At 40.9% G+C, this 22,362-nt stretch overlaps 1 protein-coding gene across 1 annotated transcript in view; it reads left to right on the top strand.

Moving 5' to 3' along the window:
- ELL (elongation factor for RNA polymerase II) overlaps window positions 1–22,362 on the top strand; it is a 55,745-nt gene continuing 33,383 nt past the window's right edge. The window contains exon 1 of the mRNA XM_083349534.1: window positions 1–237. Coding sequence (XP_083205660.1) covers window positions 106–237 — 132 coding nt within the window. The 5' untranslated portion in view covers window positions 1–105. The remainder of the gene's footprint in view (window positions 238–22,362) is intronic.

Raw genomic sequence — 22,362 nt, 5'->3', positions numbered from 1 at the left:
CCGTCGCGCGGTTAGATGACGTTACACAGGGGCGTTTCTGCTCCATAATGGTTGAGGGGGCGTGTCTCAGGGGCTTCCGCCGCCACCGCCGCGGAGATTCCCAAGATGGCGGCGCTGGCTGAGAGGGGGTACGCGCTGTCCTGCGGGCGCCTCGGCCGCGGCACACGAGTCTCTGTCTTCCACGTCAAGCTGACTGAGTCGGCCCTGCGAGCTTTCGAGGCCTACCAGGGACGCAAGGTGGGTCTTCGAGCCGGGAGAGGGCGGGGTAGCGACCCTCCCCTCTTATTAGGAGAAGTTGGTTGTGGGGGGGGTGAAGAGAGGAGAAGCCGCCTCCTCTTAATGCGAGCTCGGAAAGTGGTGGCTGGAAAATTGGGGGGGGGGGTTTCCTTTCTCTCACCAACCCAGGGTTTGAGAGGAAAGGAAGGTGGACTCACCTTCTCCTTAATTTGGTGAGGGAGCAGGAAGAGGGACCCTCTCTCCTCAAAACGAGTCTTCGAAGAAAGATGTCCTCACCAAGAAACAAATGGCTCTTTTAAGGACAGAGCCCTTCTTCCAAATATAGGGGCACGCAGGAGTGTGGAATGCTGCTGATGAAATCTTTTCCCTGCCACAAAAAAATAAATAAAAATAAACGACCTGGATTAGAAAGAAAGCAAATCTTAGACATAAGGAAATGTGAAAAGGGCAGGGTTTTCTGCCCCTCCTCCCAATCAAAAAATAAATACCGTCCTGAGAAATTATATATATATATATATATATATATATATATATATATATATATATATATATATATATATATATATATAAAGGAATTGTTATGCCTTTCACTCCAAAGGCCCACTTTGGAAGTTTCTCCTTTCGAACGTCAAAGATGTAGCTTGGCAAAAATCTCTCTAGGTAAAGGCTAAAGTGCTACTGTAGAAGGTAATAATAAAAAAGCAGCTTGTCGTACCTTTTAAATAGTCAATTAGAGGACTGATCATGGATTGGAAATTAAACGACTGGAGTAGGGATGTTGAGTGAAAAATATATGACTTGAATTTTCGGAATTGATTGAACTCTCTTAAAAGGGGGAGCTTGTTTTTTCCCCTCTCTCAACAAGAAGGCTCTCTTAAAATGGATGCAGGACACATAAAAGTACAAATCTTATTGCTATCTCCAAATGTGCCATAGAAGTAAGTGAAGAGGCTGTTTTCATAAATATTTAAAGGAATGAAGCGATTGGCACATGATTTGGGGATCAGTTGAGATTAGACACTCCCTTGTTACCCCCACCACCACCAGCAGCAAAAGCTCCCTAAAAGCGTCCAACTCTAATAAGATTTGAATAAACTAAATATGAGAAATAAATTTCTAAATAATTAGTCTTGGGTTTTGTTGGAATACTTTAGAAAGAAATATGCTTTAAAATGTTTTTAAAGAATAGTATTGTTAACTTCTGGGAAGGAAAGTAGAATTTGAATTAGGGTACGTGCCTAAATTGTATAGACAATAATAGATTCCCAAATGTTAGAAAAAGTAAAGTTTTCTTTTTAAAAAAATGCTCCTGGAAAGGCAGCTTTTAAAGGGAAATTTTGGTTTCTATTTTGTTTCTATTTTCCATTATTAGGTGTACATGAGGAGGACCTGAACAGGTTCCTCGACTTTCATGTTGTAGCATAAAGGGAGAATGAGCAACAACAATGAGCAGTGTGTGTGTGTGTGTGTGAGTGGAGAGAGAGAGATAATTGACATAAAAACCCATGAGGATGGCAGCTTCCTTTTTCCTTGCTCAATTGTGCTGAGTTTGGGGGGTTGCCCAAGTCTTGGTCAAGGACTGCAGTGTGAAGATCCTATCCAGTATAGCAGTGGACTCAAGTGCTTTTGAGTATATGTGAGGATTGTAGCTTGTAAAGGGCTCTCTTTTCTCATTGGACACTGGCCATGGGAAACATTTCACTGATTTCCTGCTGTTGTTAGCAGTGTGAAAAAGAACAATTGGGTCCTCCATGCTAAACTGATCGATTGGCTAATAGAGCGCAAACATTGTGACAGACCATTGAATCTTTGGCTGTTATATTTTTGACAAAGGCAACAAATTTAAAAGTTTATTTTATTTATTTTTTAAAAGTTGCATAAACACTTTTTGTCATACGGTAGGTCTTCCTTGGATGGCATTCCAAGGCACGCAGTGATGCCTAACTCATATTTTTAATCTTTGGATTAAGAGAGGAAGTTGAGATAATGCTAGTGATAGAAATATCCCCGCCATCCATCTTTTTTTTTTGTTTTTTTCCAATCTGAAAACAGAGAGCTTCTATATTTTGGCCTAAATTCCGCTATTAATCGGTATCTTAAATAGACCTATTTTGCAGCTTTGGGAAGATAATTAAATAGCCAGATCCCAGTCTTCCAGCTTAATAATAATAATAGAAAAACCCTGCATCCCTTTAAAGTGTATTCAGTACTGATATATGTTCTTGGTAAAACAAGGAGTGGGGGAGGAAGTCAGAACCAAGAATTTTCACTTGAGACTCAAGTGAAAATTCTTGGTTCTGACCTCCCCCACTGCTTGTTTACCAAGAACATCAGTACTGAATACACTTTAAAGGGATGCAGGTTTTTTTTTTATTAAGCTGGAAGACTGGAATCTGGCTGGGGGAAGGGCTGTTTCATTGTCAGCTGCTGCTGCTGCTGCTTACTGTCTTGTATTGAGTTGTGTGAACTGTGATGACGGAGAAGCTGACTTAGATTTCTTGGGGGGGCTGCCAAATGCTGTACTTTGGAAGCTCTCCTTTGGAGCGGGTGTCGAAATACTCGTCTAAATTGAACTCTTGGAAAGAGTTTAAGCCATAGGCTTTGAAGGAAAATGTTGAGTTCCTTTTTTAAATAGTGATTTTTTTAAAAAAAAACAAAAACAAAAACAAATTGTGTCTGTTCTTTAAAATATAACAATTTTGTTTCCAGTTCTCCCCTCCATCCAAGTTGAGCTGCTGCAGCCAAGAGGCAAACCTGTTTATCATTGGCAACCTCAGCTTCCAGTAAAGGCAGTTTGGGATTGTGTCATTCTCTATTTTTAAAGTGGGATGTTGGTTACCCGGTGGGCCTCAGGCGAGCTAAGAAGAGGGCTCCTGCTAATTACTAGCTGAATACTGATCACCTTAACACGGATTTCTTACTGCAGTTACTTCCAAGGGCATATTCATCAGCTGCAGAAAAAGTTGGAGAGAGAATGATATGAAATAAGAGGAAGTGCTTGATGCTTTTCTCCAAAAAAGGGCTTTTTCACTTATGGGATTTTTTGTGGATACAATTGTATAACTTGGGTGAGGATACAGAATAGGCAGATTATATACATTTCCTGAAGAAGAGAGGAATGGGGGTGGTCTTTCACTATCATCATTCCCCAATTAAGGCAATAAATTACAGCTGTGGGATTTCTTGGCATTACGATCATTTTGGGACTGTAATCTTTAATTATTGCATAATGCCGTTGTTCCAATGATTGCAATAAAAATTAATCTTATGAAACTTAGGTCCAGTCCTACCAGCAATGCATCCTTTATAGAAAACTGGAGTTGGCCAAATCTGATTCTTAATTCTTCAATATATAGTATTACATACTATCTGATAAAGCCTCCCTGGGTCTTCAAGTTGGGGCCTCTTCCAGGAATTAAACCAGGATTCTCTTATATGCAAAGCAGGTTCTTTATTATTAGCAGTGACTCCTGTCTGAATTGCCTTTCCTCTTTTTTAATTTAACTGTTCAGTGTAAACCTGAATGAAACTCTTGGCTGTGTTGTTCACTGTAACACTCTTGCAGTTTTTACAAAAAGAGGCCATTGCTAGTCACAGCAATAGTTTGGAATGGTGCATTCTGTTGATGCAAGCTAAACTTGACTGCATCTGCTATCCATCCTCTCCATGTCCTTTTTTCCTTGTTACCTTCTGGGAGGGGGGCTTTGTGTTATCCGAAGCATCCAGATTCAGTCACAGCTTTGTTCCATACAGTATCAACCTTGTGAACTCTTCAAGTTTCCTCTTTCCGCTATGTATTCAAAATGGACAGTGATTAATATGTATATATGTATATATAGGTATGTATATGTATGTATATAGCATGTATATATGCATGGTGTTTTGTGTGTGTGTGTGTGTGTGTGTAAATAAATAAATAAATAAAAGTTATCTTACCTATTTTCTGTTGACCCAAACTGGACCTGGCTTTATATCATGTGCAAAGCTGGTTTACTTGGCCATTGGGAAGTTTTTTATTTGGCTCTGAGATCCTAGTTTAGATCCCCTCTTGATTATGAAACACAGTGGTTAAATTTCTTATGTCCTAACAGTTGATACATTGAATTCTCTGTTCATTCATAGAAAGTCCAGATAATTCCTTTGGCCTGTGTTTCCTGCAAAAGATAATAGGGCGTTACATATGAAAGAGAAAGAGCATGTATACTCATGAAGTGTTTAGTGCTGGAAAGAGCATCCATCACTGTTTTTAAATTCAGATTCCTGCAATAAGCATCATTAGAAGTTGTGGCTTAAATGCCCTTTCCAGTGCTATGATACAAAAATGTTAAAATATACCAATCTTGTTCAGTGTTTATCTCAGCTCACAGTAACTGACCAATAGGGGGGGTGGAAATCAGAGCAACCTGATAAAGATGGGTGATTTTCATCGATGAACAGAACTTGTCACCTTCTCTGCATTGCCACATAAAGGGAGTTTGACTGTTTGGCCCTGCTGGGGTTGTAGAAATTACGCTGTGTCTTTATGTGGGCTTGGTACACATTAATGCAGACAGTATTACAAACATAATTCGCTATCAGGATTAAGCACCCTGTACAAGTGACACCAACTGAGCAATCTATTTGTGATTTGCAAATTGATTACAGATAGATAGTATAATGGTTTGTTCAAAATGGCAGTACCTGGGCCTTTGTGGGGAAGGTCTCTGAAGTCAGCGGGACATGGTGAATGGTTGCATGCTTGCAATTTTGTGATAAGAATAAATAGGTGCTTTTCAAGGGCTGTCTGATGGATAATCCTGAGCGCCTAGAAGTTTGATTCAGTGGTCAAAGATTTGAAAAATGTTATATGTATCTGTGTACTTTGTCCTTGCAGAACGCTAAGGGTGGCACCTGTGAATGTGAAACATCCTTTTGTCCAGCCCCACCCTATATTTAAGTCTTCTCTGACAGGTCTCTATCCTGCTGAAAACCTTCTGGTGAAGGCAGTTCTGCCACACACACACCAGCTGGGTGGATTTGTCTGTTTGCATTGAGCTGCCTCTCTCCCTCCTCTTGCTCACGCACATCAAGACCTGTGGTAATTGAATGTCGGCTGAAGTAGTTGTGACATCCTGTGAGTAGTCAGATTGGCAAGGAAGTGCCTCTTCGGAGACGCACGTATTTAAGTGACTGGCAGTGATTCAAAGGAACAGAGTAGTTAGGAAATCCCAAGCCTAAATCTTGCTTTGAGAGGACAGCTCAGAGGCAAAGCTTCTGTTTTACATGAAGACAATAGGTTGGGTCCTCCGAATCTCAAAAACCCAGTTGATGTTAAATATCATTCTGTCAAACTCAGGAGAGCTAATTCTAGTCTGAGCAGGTTACACCACAGGCAGTAGGCCAGGTAACATAGAGGAAAAAAGGAGAAATGCAGATATGTTTGTGTTAGTGGTTGCTAATGTAATTTCTCTTTGCTAAGTGTTTATATCTGATCTGAATATATATATATATATATATATATATATATATATATATATATATATATATATATATATATATATATATATATATATATATATATATATATATATATATTTGTTTTCTGAGGTTTTCGCGGGTGCCTGTATGTGGATCCTTGGTTTTTCGGGTTTTTCCCCGCGTAGAATTAAAGGTGTAGGCGCAACGTTTCGAATCAGAACACACCCACCATTCAAAACACACTCCCACCCAATCAGAACACACTTGGTCCCCTACCCAATCAGAGCACACCTCCACAGAACACACCCCCTCTGGCAGTTTAAAAAAGAGGAACAAACAGCCACATGCTTCTCCCAGAAGAAGGAAGCAGAAGCCTGATGATGACGGATGGGATTCCGTCGAAACGTTGCGCCTACACCTTTAATTCTACGCGGGGAAAAACCCGAAAAACCAAGGATCCATATATATATATATATATATATATATATATATATATATATATATATATATATATATATATATATATATATATATATATATATAGAGGGACGCGGTGGCTCAGTGGGTTAGGACGCTGAACTTGTCGATCGGAAGGTCGGCAGTTTGGCGGGTCGAATCCCGAGTGCCGCGTAGCAGAGTGAGCGCCTGTTACTCGTCCCAGCTTCTGCCAACCTAGCAGTTCGAAAGCACGTAAAAATGCAAGTAGAAAAATAGGGACCACTACGGTGGGAAGGTAACAGCGTTCCGTACGCCTTTGGCGTCTAGTCATGCCGGCCACATGACCACGGAGACGTCTTCGGACAAACGCTGGCTCTTCGGCTATGAAACGGAGATGAGCACCGGCCCCTAGAGTCGGAAACGACTAGCACGCATGTGCGGGGGAACCTTTACCTTTACCTTATATATATATATATACACACACGCATACATACACACACATATATACATATATATGTGTGTGTGATTAAATAGAGATACGTATATTATATATAGTTAGAGGTGTGTATTGTGTATATATATAAGAGTGTGTGTGTTTGTGTGTAGATAGATAGATAGATAGATAGATAGATAGATAGATAGATAGATAGATGTATGTATATTATATAAAGTTAGGAGGGTGTGTGTGTGTGTTTATATATATGGATGGTATGGCCCAAAGTAATCTTATTTTTTCAGAGTATGTGCTTGTTTGCAAATTGTTGTAGGTGTTTTGTTTATAGGAAAAAATGTTGATTTGTGAACTTCCATGCTGAATGGAATTGATCATATCTGTCACTTGTACAATATAGAATTGTCTTAATGTGGGAATAGATTACCTGACCTTCTAGTACAGACATGTCAAACACAAGGCCCGGGGGCCGGATGTAGCCCGCAAAGTGATTTCATGTGGCCCACAAAGCCATCCTGGAAACAGTGAGGGAACGGCCCACACTGCCTTGGCCCTGGCCCAGAGACCCTCCTTCTGCCAGAGACCCTCAGATCTGTCCCACTCCTGCCTAGGCCCCCATAGGTACCCTTGATGTGAACAATGTAGAGTTGGCCATGCCCAACCAGTAGGCCATATGCACTTTAGCCACGCCCACCCAGTAGGCCACACCTACCCAGACCACACCCACCCATCCCCCTGAGGGCAACCACAATGCTGATGTGGCCCTCAATGAAATTGAGTTTGACACCCCTGTTCTAGTAGCCTCATATTCCATTTGCTACCTCATCCTTTTAACCATAGATTAGGCTGATGACATTTTTCATTCAAAGCAGCTACCTTGGATTATAAGACCTCTGTTAATTCTAACTTGTCTCTTTATTTCTAATCCTGTAGCATTATCTTGCAAATAAACCTCCCTATGTTATTAGTCTTCAACATTGCATTTCCTGCCTGGTCATATGTATTACTTGTATCTGATTCACTGGCAGCTGAGAAATGATACAACTCTTTCCAGTTTTGCAGCATCTTCCCTTGTGTGCACCCCTTTCAGTCTTAGATACACAATTGAGCGCAAACCTTGTTAAGAAATTTCTCAGATCAAAATTCAACTTAACTTTGGATCTGAGTAACAGAGGTTTATTAACATATATTTAATATGTGTATGTGTATTTATCATTTTTAATATTGCTAGCCACCCAGAGTCATGTATTTGACAGGGGCAGTCATATAAATATAATGCAGATTGTCCTCACTTAGTGATTCATCAGTAGTTATAACATTGATGAAGAAATAACTGTAACAGATCTTCACATTTCTGATCATTCCGGGTTGTAAAGCAAAAGAAAGCTGAACTAAGTTCCTAATCATAGTCTTAGTTTCACTTAGCAAACTTTGCTTAAGTGCTTTGCTTAATGACCAAGTTGCCAGTCCTAATTGTGCTTGCTAAATGAGGGCTACCTGTAAATAAATATGAGGATGGTACCTTCCAGGGAGATTGTTTCTTTAACTGAAGAGCAAGTCAAGTTTCAGGGAGATAGGTATGTCAGTTCCCATACTCTGACGGCATCTGACAGGCAGACAGATAGATTTAAGACAGTGGAGATTTATGGGTTTATATCCTAATGCAGTGGCCACTGGGTCAGGAATGCTGCTTTCACAATAAAACTTACTATTTTTAAGCTGCTGCAAAGTTTGGGTAGGCACACAAAACATATGAAAAGTCAGCAAGTAGGAGAAATTAACATTCTGCTTTTAGGAACATTTGGTCAATTCTTATTTGTAAAATAGACCCGATAATAAAACATATGACTACTATGATTGCATCTTGTAGATTTGATCAGAACTTGCTAGTTTCTCAGCTTGTTTTTATGTTGCTGGGTGGTTGTTGTTTTTTGATGCACAGGGGGAAAATTGCCATTTTTTTTTCTGAAATGAGTGCAGTTGCTGTGGGATCCAACAGGAGATCCGAAGATGATTATGCAATGTCTTTCTTTGCTGCACACTTTGTTAGTAGTTAACTTTTCCCTGGGTGTGTGGGTGATGGTAACAAATGAAGTATTTGGAGCAAGGATAGTGGAGGCCAATGTTTACAAAGCAATATGGAAATACAGATTTTAATGAGTTGCTTGTGTTGTTTTCCTAGCCACTGTTTTACATCTGTCTCTTCTGTTGTAAGACAAAGTGATCACCTCACTTTAGCTGCTCTGTTGCTCTCTAAAGAATTTAAAGGGAAGGAAGGATAGTTTGCAATAGGGCTAGGAATTCTGCCTCCTGCCTGGGACAAATTAAGCATCTCGAGGTTCATGGGTTGTTGTTTTTTTTAACCTCTGGAATTATTTTGTGAAGTTACACAACAGAATAAAGGAGGAACGTATGTCAATTAAGGACGGTAGGTGTCTTAATCTCTGGGAGAGGTTGACCAGCATATGCAGGTGGAAAATGCTGGAACGTACTGTGCTCTTCTGGGAATCCTCTGAATCTCGCCAGCTGTGCAGGACTGTGCTACTCAAACAGGCAGTTTCACAAAGTTTGGCCCAGTCTTAGGGGAATGGTGGTGTGCTCAGGGAGTAGATGTTTTTTGTCTAGAAGCCCATAATATTTTAGGAAAAGGTTTTCAGACAATGTTCCTAGAATCATCTGAAGCTGTTTTCTGCTAAATCTGAGAATGATGCCAGCATAAGCTTCTCATACAGAGCGGTCACTTCCAGATATAAATGGGAAATTTTCTACAAAGCCATTTTTCCCCCTTTTCTTATTTCGGTAATCTGCATAATCTTTGCCTGAAACTCTCCCACTTAAGCACCCGCAGAAATTTGGTCCTTTGGAGCTGACGGCAATTGAATCTGATGTTATCAGGTGTTCATTGTTCTCACATTTTATCTTTTCTATCATTTGGAAGATGCCAGACTCATTTCAGTAATGCGATGGGTTAGCATATAAGTTTAAAAATAAATAAATAAACTTAGTGTTACCAAGCTAGATGACTTTTTTTTCAATCTGAGGAATGGACTCAGCCTATGAGCAGTATAAGTACGGCTGCACAAGTAAAAAAGTATTTCCACAGGCCTATGTTTAATTTTAATTTTATTTTTTCCCCTTTGGTCATGTTGACCGTTTCAACTTTGTTCAGGCCTGAACTCAAGATTTGGAGCCATGTGTGGCTCTCGGCTTAGCATCTCTGCAGTATTATTGCCCAGTTTGACTGGCAGAGGTTCTCCAAGATCTTGGCCATAGAGACTTCCTCAGTCCAGTTATTACCTGACAATGTTTTTAAATGCAGATGTCAGGATTGATCATGAGACCTTCTGCAGGCAACATGGGATCCTGCCACAATACCCTCTTCCTCTAGGACAGGGTTCTTCAAACCTGGCTCGTTTAGGTCTTGTGGACTTCAACTCCCAGAATTCCTGGCTGAGGAATTCTGGGAGTTGAAGTCCACAAGTCATAAAAGGGCCAAGTTTGAAGACCCCTGCTCTAGGAGTTCTTGAAGGAGGCAGACCATTTCTCTACAACAGGGGTGTCAAACTGCCGGCCCACGGGTCGGACGCATCATCAGGAAACCGCACCCACCCCATTGGCAATGGAGAAGAAGCTCCGATACATCGTGTGACATCACATGACGTCGCGAGTTTGACACGTCTACAAGGTCAGCAAGGGCTGAACCAGGGACTAGAAGGCCTCCAAGATCCCCTCCAGCTCTATTCTGACTTTGAATTCAAGCAGATCTTCACCATTGCCTCTTGCTCTATTCCAGGCATGCTGGTAGTTCATCACCACAACATACCTGTGAACTGGCCAGTTTGCAGATTGGCCCAGTCAGATGAACACAGCTAGTTCTCAACTTAACAGCCATTCGTTTAGCGATCATTCGAGGTTACAACAGCACTGAAAAAAGTGACAGCTAGTCTTCCCACTTAGGACCGTTGCAGCATCCTCAGGGCCACCTGATTAAAATTCAGGTATTTGAGAATCGGCATATATTTACGACAGTTGCAGCATCCTGGGATCATGTGTTCCCCGTCTGAGACCTTTCCAGCCAGCTTCCAACAGGCAAGGACAGTGGGGGAAGCAGGATTCACTTAATGACTGCATTATTCACTTGCCAAATGCAGTGATTTGCTTAAAAACCATGGCAAAAAAAGTCATAAAGCCAGGTGCAACTCACTTAACACACTACCTAACTCAGGCATGTCGAACTGCCGGCTGGCGGGCCGGATGCATCACAGCAAAACCACACCCACCCCATTGCCATCAATGGGGGAAAAGTCCCAAGACTTCGTGCGACATCACATGACATTGCGAGTTTGACATGCCTGGCCCTAGCTTAACAAATTCTGGTCCCAATTGTGGTTGTAAGTCAAGGACTACCTGTATTCATTTTCAGTAGGACTTGGAGGGTTTTTAGTTTACTCTGCCATCTTTACCCTGATCAACAAAACCATTTCCTCCTGCGACAGCTCCTGAGGTAAGCAAACCTTTCCAAAGGTCTTGTCCAGTTGGGTGAGATTCCAGGGTAAGGCAGTTTTTACTTCCAAACTAAATGCAACCAAGGATGTGGGCACTGCCTCTGGATAATAGTGACATACTTCTCAAAACAGGGCAGGCCGAAAAGCTTCCAGAGGAGTCCAGCCACATTCTACATTGATGGATTACGTGCTGGTAAAAAAGAAAAAAAATCACATTCATACTTACGGTAACTCTTAAGCTTGAACAATTTGAATTGAATATAAATAACATACATTTAAATAATACCCTGCAGTTGATATAAATAAGCTAAGAATAAGCTGCCTTTTGTAGGTGGGAGCATTTTAGGAATTTTGAGAATATGTGAGATAGGCTGTCATGGCAGACATTTGTCATAAGAGATTTGTGTGGATACAAAGTACCTATCATAGTGGAGATGGTCAGTCCCAAAATTATCAATTTATTTTGAAGGTACATAAAGTTAAAGTAAGCAATTAGGGTGCCCTGTGTTAAACAAACATGGGAGGAGTCTCTCTCCCTCTCTCTCTCTCTCTCTCTCTCTCTCTCTCTCCCCCTCTCCCTCTCCCTCTCCCTCTCCCTCTCCCTCTCCCTCTCTCCCTCCCTCCCTCCCTCCCTTGCATTCTCTGGCTATGCCTTTTTTTTCTTTTTCTGATATCTGCTTTAACAAAAGTCTGTACAGATCTTTTGTGGCAGACTTTTTGCCTGAGGGCCTGAAATTAGGAAACCCTAAGCTGCCTGCTTCTGAACTGACCTTATGTACAAAGCCTATTTACAGCTGCAACCTGGCTTAACATTGCACGTACTGCACACACTCCTAACCAGTCACAAAGAGCACTTATTGGATTTTTATCCTACCTTTATTACTTTCTAAGTAACTCAAGGTGGCAAAAATACATAGTACTACTTCCTCCTATTTTCCCCACAACAAGAACAACAACAACAACCTTGTGAGATGGGTTAGGTTGAGATAGAGTGACTGGCCCAAAGTCACACAGCCAGCTTTCATGCTTAAGTCAGGACTAGAATTCACAATCTCCTGGATCCTTAATCTGGCTCTCTGATAAGCATTCCTAAGCTTATTGAATCTTGAAAGCCCTTACAGTAATATCTCATTTGGAAGAGTTCTGCAGATGTGGAGCTGTTCCTAAGAAGGCCCTGGCTTCAAGCAGAATGATTGCTTTTATTGGCATGCCCACAAGACGGGTTTTGAAGGCTGACCTAAAAGTACAGGCGGAATAATGTTGCCCCAAACAGTATACAATGTTACAGGTTAATACAACAGGTTAAATTGGACTCATAGCAATGTTGGCAATCGGTGCAACTGAAAGAGAATTCCTGTCCCAGCTTTCATCTCACCTTACTAATGTAAAACTAAGTTGCATTTTATATCAGCTTGAAATTTCTGATCATCTGCAAGTATGGCTTCACATCAGGATTGCTATGTACAGTTGGTAGCGGGATGCCGGACTGAGAAAAAATTTGCTGTGATCCATCAGAACTCATCATCATTATCTTGCAATGAGTTACACTTTTGTAATGATTTTATTTTACCATAACAACAGCTGATGTGATCATGGATAACAAAGTCTCTGTATTAAGTGGTACTTTTGCCTTTATACTAGTTGTGAGGGGAAACAGAAAGTCCTAACCGCATTTATGCCCTGCTTGTAGCACCTCCTAAAGGTCTTTGTTTGACCATTCTTGGTCACAGTCATTGAGTTTCACAGAACATTGTTCTGGTCTAATAAGCAGGCATATACATAGAATGAAGGCTACTGCTAAGCTTGTAAGCCGCCCAGAGTCTTCGGAGAAGGACGGGATATAAATGGAATTTAAAAAAAATAAAATAAAAATAAACCAAATAAAGCAGCACATTTCTCCCATTCAGCTTGCTAGTGTGCAACACACAAAGAACCGTCCTATGAAATGCGCTCAGCCCATCTATAACTTTGTTTTCTTAACGTAGCACTAGAGAGTGAGTTGGTACAGGGCAGCCCCAACCTTTCACAAATTTCTTTGTATGTAAGATGGTATAGGGGTCACCTGCTTGAGCTCCAAGGTCCCTTCCAACTCTTGTTATTCTGTTATAAAGGAAATTAAAATAGGGGATTCTAGTGTTATATTTCTCCCCCCCCCCATGTATTAGCTTGCAGCTCAGGCCACGTTTTGCACATGGGGTGTATGCGCGCCTTCAAGTCAGTTTTTGACTTCTAGGGAATGCATGGACTATAGTCCCTGCTGTTTTCTTGGCAAGGTTTTTCAAGAGTGGCTTGCCACTGCCCCCTCCCTATGAGTAGAGTGTCATCATTTAAGCCCCCGCTGGCAGTCCTGGAATGGCATGACCTGGTTGCAGGGTCACTACCCAAGCAGAAGTTGGCACTTGTCTGCACTGATAGTGGAAGTTTCCATCTCCTGTGAGATCGTCTCATTCCCAATTTTGCAGGAGTGTTGGTGCCTGGTTGTCCCACTATTAAGAACATATTTGCAGCTGTATGGCAGATTGTTGGGGGCAATAAGCTGACTTTGTAATAATGCTGCTTGGGGGGGCGAAAGCCCTAATAAGCAGGCATATACATAGAATGAAGGCTATTGCTAAGCACATTGGTTTGTGCTTAAATTGTAAGCCGCCCTGAGTCTTCGGAGAAGGGCGGGATATACCAATGGGATTAAAATAAATAAAATAAAATAAATGAGAATTTCCTCTTCTATTTAAAAAAAATGGTTTTAGTGGGTATTAAATTCTGGGAAATGACAACGCATGTAGTATTTAAGCTAAAAAACAATGTATAGAAAAAGATGAAGTGTCTGAGGTTCTTTTCAGAACCGATAAAAAAAATTGAGTTGTTTGTGTTTAAAATAGCATTCCCCAACTTAGTGCCTTCCAAATGCGTTGGGACTACAGCTCCAATAATCACCATGCCCTTTAAGAGGGCTAAACATTTAGTCTAACACATCTGGAAGATAACAGCTTGGGACAGATGTTGTAAGCCATTTTTGTTCCTCTTCCAGTAGGTATGTTTTTCTTGCTCTCTTTCTTAAGCAGTGAGTCGTAACCAAATATGTAATCCTGCTACAACAAACCAGCTGAACCAAAAGCTGGGATAGGGAGCTTGTAATAACAAAAAGTAAAAAATAAATTGAGCAAGGAAGTGGGTTTTGGTTTTCAAGCTCCTAGAGAAGGAAGATGAGAGGAATCAATGCGGCCTTTTCAGTGGGGTGGGTGGGGGGTGGTTGTTTTTTTGCCCAGGGCTTTAAAACACATTCAGTGCCCTAACAGCTTGCATCACTGTTTCTTGAAACAGGGAGCCGGTAATTATATCCTCATTGGGCCTGGAGAACACCGACTCCCCTTTTTGCAGTAGAGAACCAAGTTTGGTGGCTTTGCTTTGGCCCTTTCACCTTTGAAATGGTGGTGGTGGGAGGATATGATAGGTTGCCTCACAGAAAGATTTCTGGAGAAGGGTTGGAGTAAGTACCGTCTGCTTGTGGAAAGTAGAAGACCCAGTATGTAGAAGACAAAATCGACAGAAAACAACCATTGGCAGGGAAGCATTACATAAACATAAGAAATCCAATTCCATGGCTTTTCTTATCTTGTCCAGCATCCTGTTTCTCACTGTAATTCAACCAGAGGCTTCCAGGAACCACAGACAAGGCATGAGCGCATTTGCCTCTCTGATTGCTGTTTTTCTATACCAGTTCATATCCTCTAATTCTGGAAACAGTGTACGGCAACTAAGACAGCTTGGCAGCCACAACTGAAAATGTAAGCAACTCAGAAATACCCGGGGCATGTATAGTTCTGCATATTAATCCCTTCAAGTCATAATTATAGGATTCAAATGGATTTTGTTTTTCTGGAAATGAACACTATTAAAGAATAATGTACTTTTTAAGTGAATAATAGGCTAAGTAACTGAAATTCTCCAGGTAAATCAGAAAAATTAAGAAAATATCTGATTCGCTCATAGCGAATGCCATTATTTGTGTGGATATTGAATTGAAGATATATGTTACTGAGGGCGGGATGTATATGCTTAAGGGCACTCATAGGAGAATTCTTCACATTAAAATTATAACTGTAAAGAAATGTAATCGTTAATTCCATCATAATGCAATTTTATACAGTTTTGTTTCTAACTAGGCCAACAAAGCATGCAACAAAAATCCAGGAACAGTTCTAATCAGTTACTTATTGCAAAAAAAGCCATTATGAAAGAATTTTAGCAATTAATTGTTTTTGCTTCCAAGGTATGGGACTAAAATGGGTGGTTGATGTAGTGTTCATAAGTTTGTTGTTTGATGATGGCCTGATACAGTATCAGATTGCTTAATCTGACTGTATGAAAACTACTTTCACATTTCCTTAGATCTTTCCTTTTTTTAATATAGATATTGTATTAGTTTTTAACTATAACAACCTCCAGTGCCTGCTGTACAGCATGTTGTCTTGGTTTATATTTTAACAAAAAAGGGACAATAATAATTAATTAACAATCAATAATAATTAAATTTGATAATTCCATAATTAATATATTTATTAATGATACATTTCTTTGATCTTCCCTTCTCCCATTTGTATTCTCCTTCAACCTTAACCAAAATATAATTCTTAATATTTTCAATATATAAATGATCAGATATAGGCATTTTTATATTTATACAAATAATAATTATATATAACATTATTTTCAGCTTATATTATTCTCATAACCATCATTAGTTCAGCATACATCCTATTTTTATAATTTTTGTTCGCTTAAATTCCCTTATATTCAATCCAATTCTTATCAGTAATAATTTCTTCATATTAGTCATCTAACTGTCCAGATTTTCCGATTTAAGTACATCCTCCCAATATTTTATATCATGCATTATAAAAATACTGTACCTTTTAACATCCTTTTTAATCAGTTTATATTTCACTTATATATTAATAAAAGTTACATCAACCTTTAAAAGGAAGGTCTTTCCTTTTTTAAAGGGATTATTATTAGTAAATGGATTCTATAGGCCGAAATCAAAAATTTGTCTCACAAAGTTCAATGAATCTTAACCCCGGGTAAATATTTATAGTTTCCTATATTCCCTTATCCTAATTCAGTAAAGAATTAAATGTGTTGTTCATTGCTTGTACTTGCTTAGTGGTAAATCTATTGTGGATTAAAAACAAAAGTAAATAAGGAATTAAAAGAGAAATTGGGGTGTCCAACCATGGCAACTTGAAGACTTGTGAACTTCAACTCCCAGAGTTCCCTAGCCAGTATGAGGAATGGCTGGCTGAGGAATTCTGGGAGTTGAACCCTTGACTTTAAACATTCTAAATTGCACTGTCTGAGGTCCACAGCCCTGCCATGCTACATGAGCTCCCAGTCCAGTGAGGAAAACAAACAGAAAATAAAACTTTTCTGTGGGCTAACATCCTAAAATCAGAAAACCCAATATCCTTTAAGGGAAAACATTATTTGAAAAAACAATACAAAAAAAAACACGGAATTTTTAAATGTAAAATCAAATCTTCCTTGACTCAGGTTTAACTCTTAGTGTCTGCCTGGAACTTCTTTAACTGTTTTCTTGGCAACATATGGAAATGGCTTGCCAGTTTAGTCTTGGCTCTGGACTTCATGACTAGCCAGTCTAAAGTTGTTTACTTTTTCCTAAGTTAACTAGAGCTGGACTATCTGCTCCCACCTGCTGTAACATTGCATGGAAGATTTTTCATTATTGTTAATTATGTCTTATCAAGTTGTTTTCAAGTCCTAGTAACCATATGGCCATATAGATTGATTTTCTTTGTGACGATCTATCCTGTTCTTTCCCATCACCCAATAGCGCCCCCATTTGCAACTAAGTCCATCCATCTTGGCGCTGGCCATCCTCCTCTTTTCTTCCCTTCCACCTTTCCTAGCACTAGAACCTTCCCCAGAGAACTAGATATTCTCTTCAATGGTATCTGAAGAATGAAAATTTGAGCCTGATCATCTGTGGGTCAAGTGAGAATTCTGTGTTGATTATTACAATGACCTATTAGTTTGTTTATTTCATTGTCCATGGTATTCTCAGAAACCACCTCCAATATTCAAGTTCACAGGCGTCAATGCTCTTCCTGTCATTCTTTAAAGTCTAACTTTGGCTTCCAGAAAATGCCACGGGGAGTATCGTAGCTTTCACAGTTCTGATTTTTGTAGCTATAGGTACATCATGGCATTTGGCTATTTTTTCCCAAGGCCTCCACGGCTACTCTGCCATGGGCTAGTCTGCAAAGTATTTCTTGACTGCTTGCTACTTTACTGTTGATGGGTGATCCTGGCAGATGGTTTTTGTCTTTGTGATTTGACACTCTGCATGGCAAGGTAAAATTAAATATCTGTGCCTGAAATGTGTACCAAGCACATTTCAAAAAAATGACCTTTAGTACCCTATCTGCTTTCTGTCATCTAACTCAGGGATCCTCAACCTTGGCAACTTTAAGGCTTGTGGACTTCAACTCCTAGAATTCTGGAAGTTGAAGTCCACAAATTTTAAAGTTACCAAGGTTGAAGACCCCTGATCTAACTCCTGGATTGTCCTAACCTACAGTTTTGTCTTTTCCTGGCATTCAGAGGAAATGAAGAAAAGGGTGGCTACCACTTCCAGTTTATGCCTCCAGATGTTTTGAGATGGAATTACCGTACATTCCCAGCCACTATCCAGCATGAGGGCCAGAAAGACTAGGGTTTTTTGGGGGGAGAAAGACCTTGGGATCCAATAAGGTCTCTTAAAATAATAATGGGCAGATGTCAATTGCCGTTTCCCCTGAGGAAATAGTTAACATTCAGCCTTCTAATCTCACACAAGGATGACAAGATGTCAAATTTGAACCATAGGAACACTCTTTTAAAAGAAAGAGAAAGAAAGAAAGAAAAGAAAGAAAGAAGGAAGGAAGAAAGAAAGAAAGAAAGAAAGAAAGAAAAAGAAAGAAAGAAGAAAAAAAATATTTATTGGGTTCTTGCACTCCTTCAATTATTAGACTCTGGGTAGTACACATTCTTGATACGTTACTCAAAATAATATACATAAGCAATATAGATCATAAAATTCCACAATACTCCTAACAACCAATCCCAAATAATACTCCCCACTGCAGGAGATCAAATCTCTGTCCCAGGAGGACGTCAGTCTCCAAAACTCAGGAGAACAGGGGTCAATTTGATCTTTGGGAGAATGCTATTCCATAGAAAAGAGCATGTAGTTAAGAAAGCCCTATTCCAGGGTTCCCCACATCAGGGAAGAGACCTCCTCTCTCAGTTCTGATTTAGATAGGCAGAAATCTTTGGGCACAGGCAATCTCAAAGGTACCCCAAGAATTGTGACGTGTTTAAAAGTAAAAAACAAAACAAAACAATCAGAACCAGTGTGGTAATCTCTGAAGCTTTTAAAGCAATAGAGATATATAAGAAAACCATTGGGCAGTATAATTGCTCTGAGCCTGTGTGTTCTGAATCCCCTGAAGCTTCCAGGTAGTCTTCAAGGGAAGCACTTTTGTGGAGCATATTACAGTAGTTCGCAGGAGAGAGATCATGATGGTGAGCATGGTGTCTTGATTCAGGAAGGGTTGTAACTGACCCAAAGAATGGATCTATGCAAAGGCCCTTTGGCCAGGAGCTATGGATTTAGGAAGACTATCCTGAAATCAGAAGACTTTGTGCCCAAAATCACTGGGTCTTGTGGGAACTGAATGTAAGTCTGTTTGTCCTCACCCACAACCTAACAGAGTCTGGGCACTAGGACAGGGCTTCGGCTGCATCTCCTGTCAGCTTAGTCTTGAGATGTAATGATGAATACAGACTGCATACTGGTGATTCCACGGTGGTAGATATCTTCACCCAGTGGCTCTGTGGAGAAGAGAATCAAAAGTGTCTAGCTTGAAGACTCTCATGGTAGAAGGTCCTTTGGTCCTACCACCATTGACAGGGTCTGCCCAATCAGAAAGAAGGAAAACCACCTCTAAATCCAACCCTCACAGATAATTGACAATGATCAGGGACCTCTTTCACATCAAACATGATTAGGACAACCACACTTCCCCCTATCCTGATCCCAACACAGGTCATCCAGAAGTTAGTCAAATGTGGGTTCAGCTCTATATCCAGAAGGGTTTCTGCGGTTACAGATCCCCTCTACTTTTAACAATTTCCCCAAAAAAGAAAACAGTTGGAAACTGTTTAAGAGATTGAGGAATAGCTTTTTGATGAAGGGGCATCTGTTTATCTTTTTCTACGTTGGCCTGACCATTGATACTGTTCCCCACCCTCGGTCATTTGCTATTCTCAAGTTGGATTTTGACCCCTGGTTTTGACTCTAGGAATGCCACTGTTTGCAATGCAATCCTCTACAAATTACTTCCAGGTTGGTGTGTTTAGGATTTCAGAATTGCTCATTGAGTCGTGCACGCAGACAAATAAAAACATAGCCACCCATCAGATCACACGGTGAAGTCTAGACAGTGCTCAGTCATAGAGTCCCAGGTCTGTCTGTCTCCTTGTTTTTGGACACCGTCTTGTTGAGGAACAGCTTTTAATTTGAGGAACCTTGCTGTTAAAACAAACAGTTGCTGTTGCAGGAGCTTCATGTTGTGGTTAACTGTTGGTGTGCAATAATACATTTTGAATTTGAAATGTTTCATGCCTGAACGACTCTCACTCACATTAGGAACAGTTATTTCAGCCTGATCAAATTTCAGTGTTGTTCCAAATATTCTGATTTTAAAATAGACCTGAAGCACTTTTGCTAAGGTAAGAGCAAACCTTTTCTGAAGTCTGCTTGCAGGATTGAAACATTTCGGGGATGCCAGACACTTCCAATATGATCATCACAGACTGTTTTAAACCCAGAATAGAGTGTTTCAGGTTCAAAGCATTTCAAGTATGGAACATTTTGTGTACCCTAAGCTACCGATGTTTACGCACAAGCCTGCAATAATACTCTAGGACTGGCTTCTCTGGCGCTGGGTTTTCTCCTTGCTGCCAGCTTGTTGTCTGAATTTTGGAAAAGAAAAAAAAAGTACCATAGATTGTATGTTTGGGACAAGAAATAATCCTCCTGTCTATTTTGCGCGCCCTAAGTTTGCAAAATGCTAACTTGCTTGAGTTATAATGTGCAATTTTGCTAACCTGCTTCTGCATTTCTTTTGCTGCGCAACCAAAATGATTTCAAAACGCATCGAAGAGTTTAATCCTCTAGAATTGTGACACTCTGTCTTGCCAATTCCTAGGAGGCAATTTTAGGCTTTCTTTGTGGAGCACGTATGCGTGAATGAGAAAGGCAATATAAGCAACACGTAGTTCAAAAGTGCACCAGCTCAAATAATCTGATAAGAAGTAAAAAAAAAAATCTTGCTTTTCCCATTTAGAAATGCTTTCTTTTCTGGTCACATGGAATCTTTAACCTTATCACGGAGGACGACTCAGCTTGAAAACTTGAACTAGAATTGTGGATAAGCTGTAAATAATATACTGTCACTTCTGCAAATGCATTCTAAGTAAGTCTTAAATCAGGGAGGAGGAAGCCCTACCTCTCCAGTTGTTGCCAACTTTTAGCATTCACAGTCTGCATAGCCAGTAGTAGTGAAGGATGCTGTGAGTTTCTTCATAGCATGTCTGGTGGGCCAGAGGCTCCTCAGTGTTGCTTATCGCGAACCTTCCTCCACATCAAGTTTGCAATGCAGGGGTGATATTTTTCACATAACTGTTAACGGACTTTCCAACTTTAAATAAGTTTTTTTTCCCCTGAATGTCCAGATGGGCTTTTGAGTTGCTGAGTATCAGTCACTGATCATGTTTTGACCTGGAATATGAGTGTTTTCTATATGAGATGGATGGCATATCCATTGAATAAATAAATGAATAAATAAATATTTTAAAATTTAAAGCTTACTTTCAACCAAAGACACACACACACACACACACACACACACACACACACACACTTGCTTCTACTAGCTTACGATGACAGTATTTATTAAGGACACGTTGGGGGCTCTTAGGTGAGATAGGTAAAGGTTTCCCAGTCGTGTCGGACTCGGTGCAGTGCTCTTCTCCGTGGCTTAGCTGAGAGAGCCAGCGTTGTCCAAAGATACTTCAGTGGCCATGCGGCAAGCATGACTATATTTTATTTTTATTTATTTATTTTAATTCCATTTATATCCCGCCCTTCTCCGAAGACTCAGGGTGGCTTACAAGCTTAGCAGTAGCCTTCATTCTATGTATATGCCTGCTTATTAGGGCTTTCACACACACACCCAAGCGGCATTATTACAAAGTCAGCTTAATTGCCCCCAACAATCTGGGTCCTCATTTTACCTACCTCGGAAGGATGGAAGGCTGAGTCAACCTTGAGCCTGGTGGGATGCGAACCTGCACTAATTACAGGCAGCTGGTGTTACTTAAGGAGGCATTAGCCCACTGCTCCACCAAGGCTCTTATATGCTGAGGCTCACAGAATGCTGTTACCTTCCCACTAAAATGGGACCTATTGATCTACTCATATTTGCATGCTTGCAAACTGCCACCCGTGTTTCCCCCAAAATATTTTCATATTTTTATTTTTTTGCCTCCAAAAGAGACACTAGGTCTTATTTTCAGGGGATGTCTTATCTTAGGACCGCCGCAGCCAGGCCTCCCACGCCCTGACACCTGTCCTGCCATTGCTTGACTTCTTCAGCGGCCTCTTGCCACCACTTGCAGCTGGACGCATGTGGCGCATTGTGCTGTTGCCGCTGCTTGTGACAAGAAGCCGCGTGGTGTTCTGAGCCTTTGCCGCTCATGGCAGGAGGCTGCGCGGCGCTTTGGGCCGGTGGCAACGGCTCGAAGCACCGCGCGGCATCCTTTCACGAGTAGCAGAAATGGCCCGAAGCGCCACGCAGCTTCCTGCCACGTGCGGCGGCAACTGCATGAAGCGCCGTGCAGCCTCGAGCAGCGGCAATGGCCCAAAGTGCTGTGCGGCCTCCTGCCGTGAGCCGCAGCACCAGCATGATGAGCCACTCGGTGCGACAAGTGTCGGTGTGTGGGAGGCCTGGCTGCGGCGGTCCTACCAGTAAATTAAGCAGCTGCGGGATGTGTGGGGCAGCTCTACCTCCCCATCCCTGCCCTTGCACGTATAAGCAGATGCCCTTTGGTGAGTTCCTCTAGATTGGCCCAGTTGATCTATTCCCATTCTTAAATTAATATTATACAGGTACCCTACAGAAGCTGTCAGCTACTCCTGTTTGCATGTAG

The sequence above is a fragment of the Vipera ursinii genome (genome assembly GCF_947247035.1).
Source record: "Vipera ursinii genome assembly, chromosome: 1".
NCBI classification, from domain to species: Eukaryota; Metazoa; Chordata; class Lepidosauria; order Squamata; family Viperidae; genus Vipera; species Vipera ursinii.
Note: the sequence above shows the minus strand (reverse complement) of the source record. Positions and strands in the feature narration are given on the sequence as shown.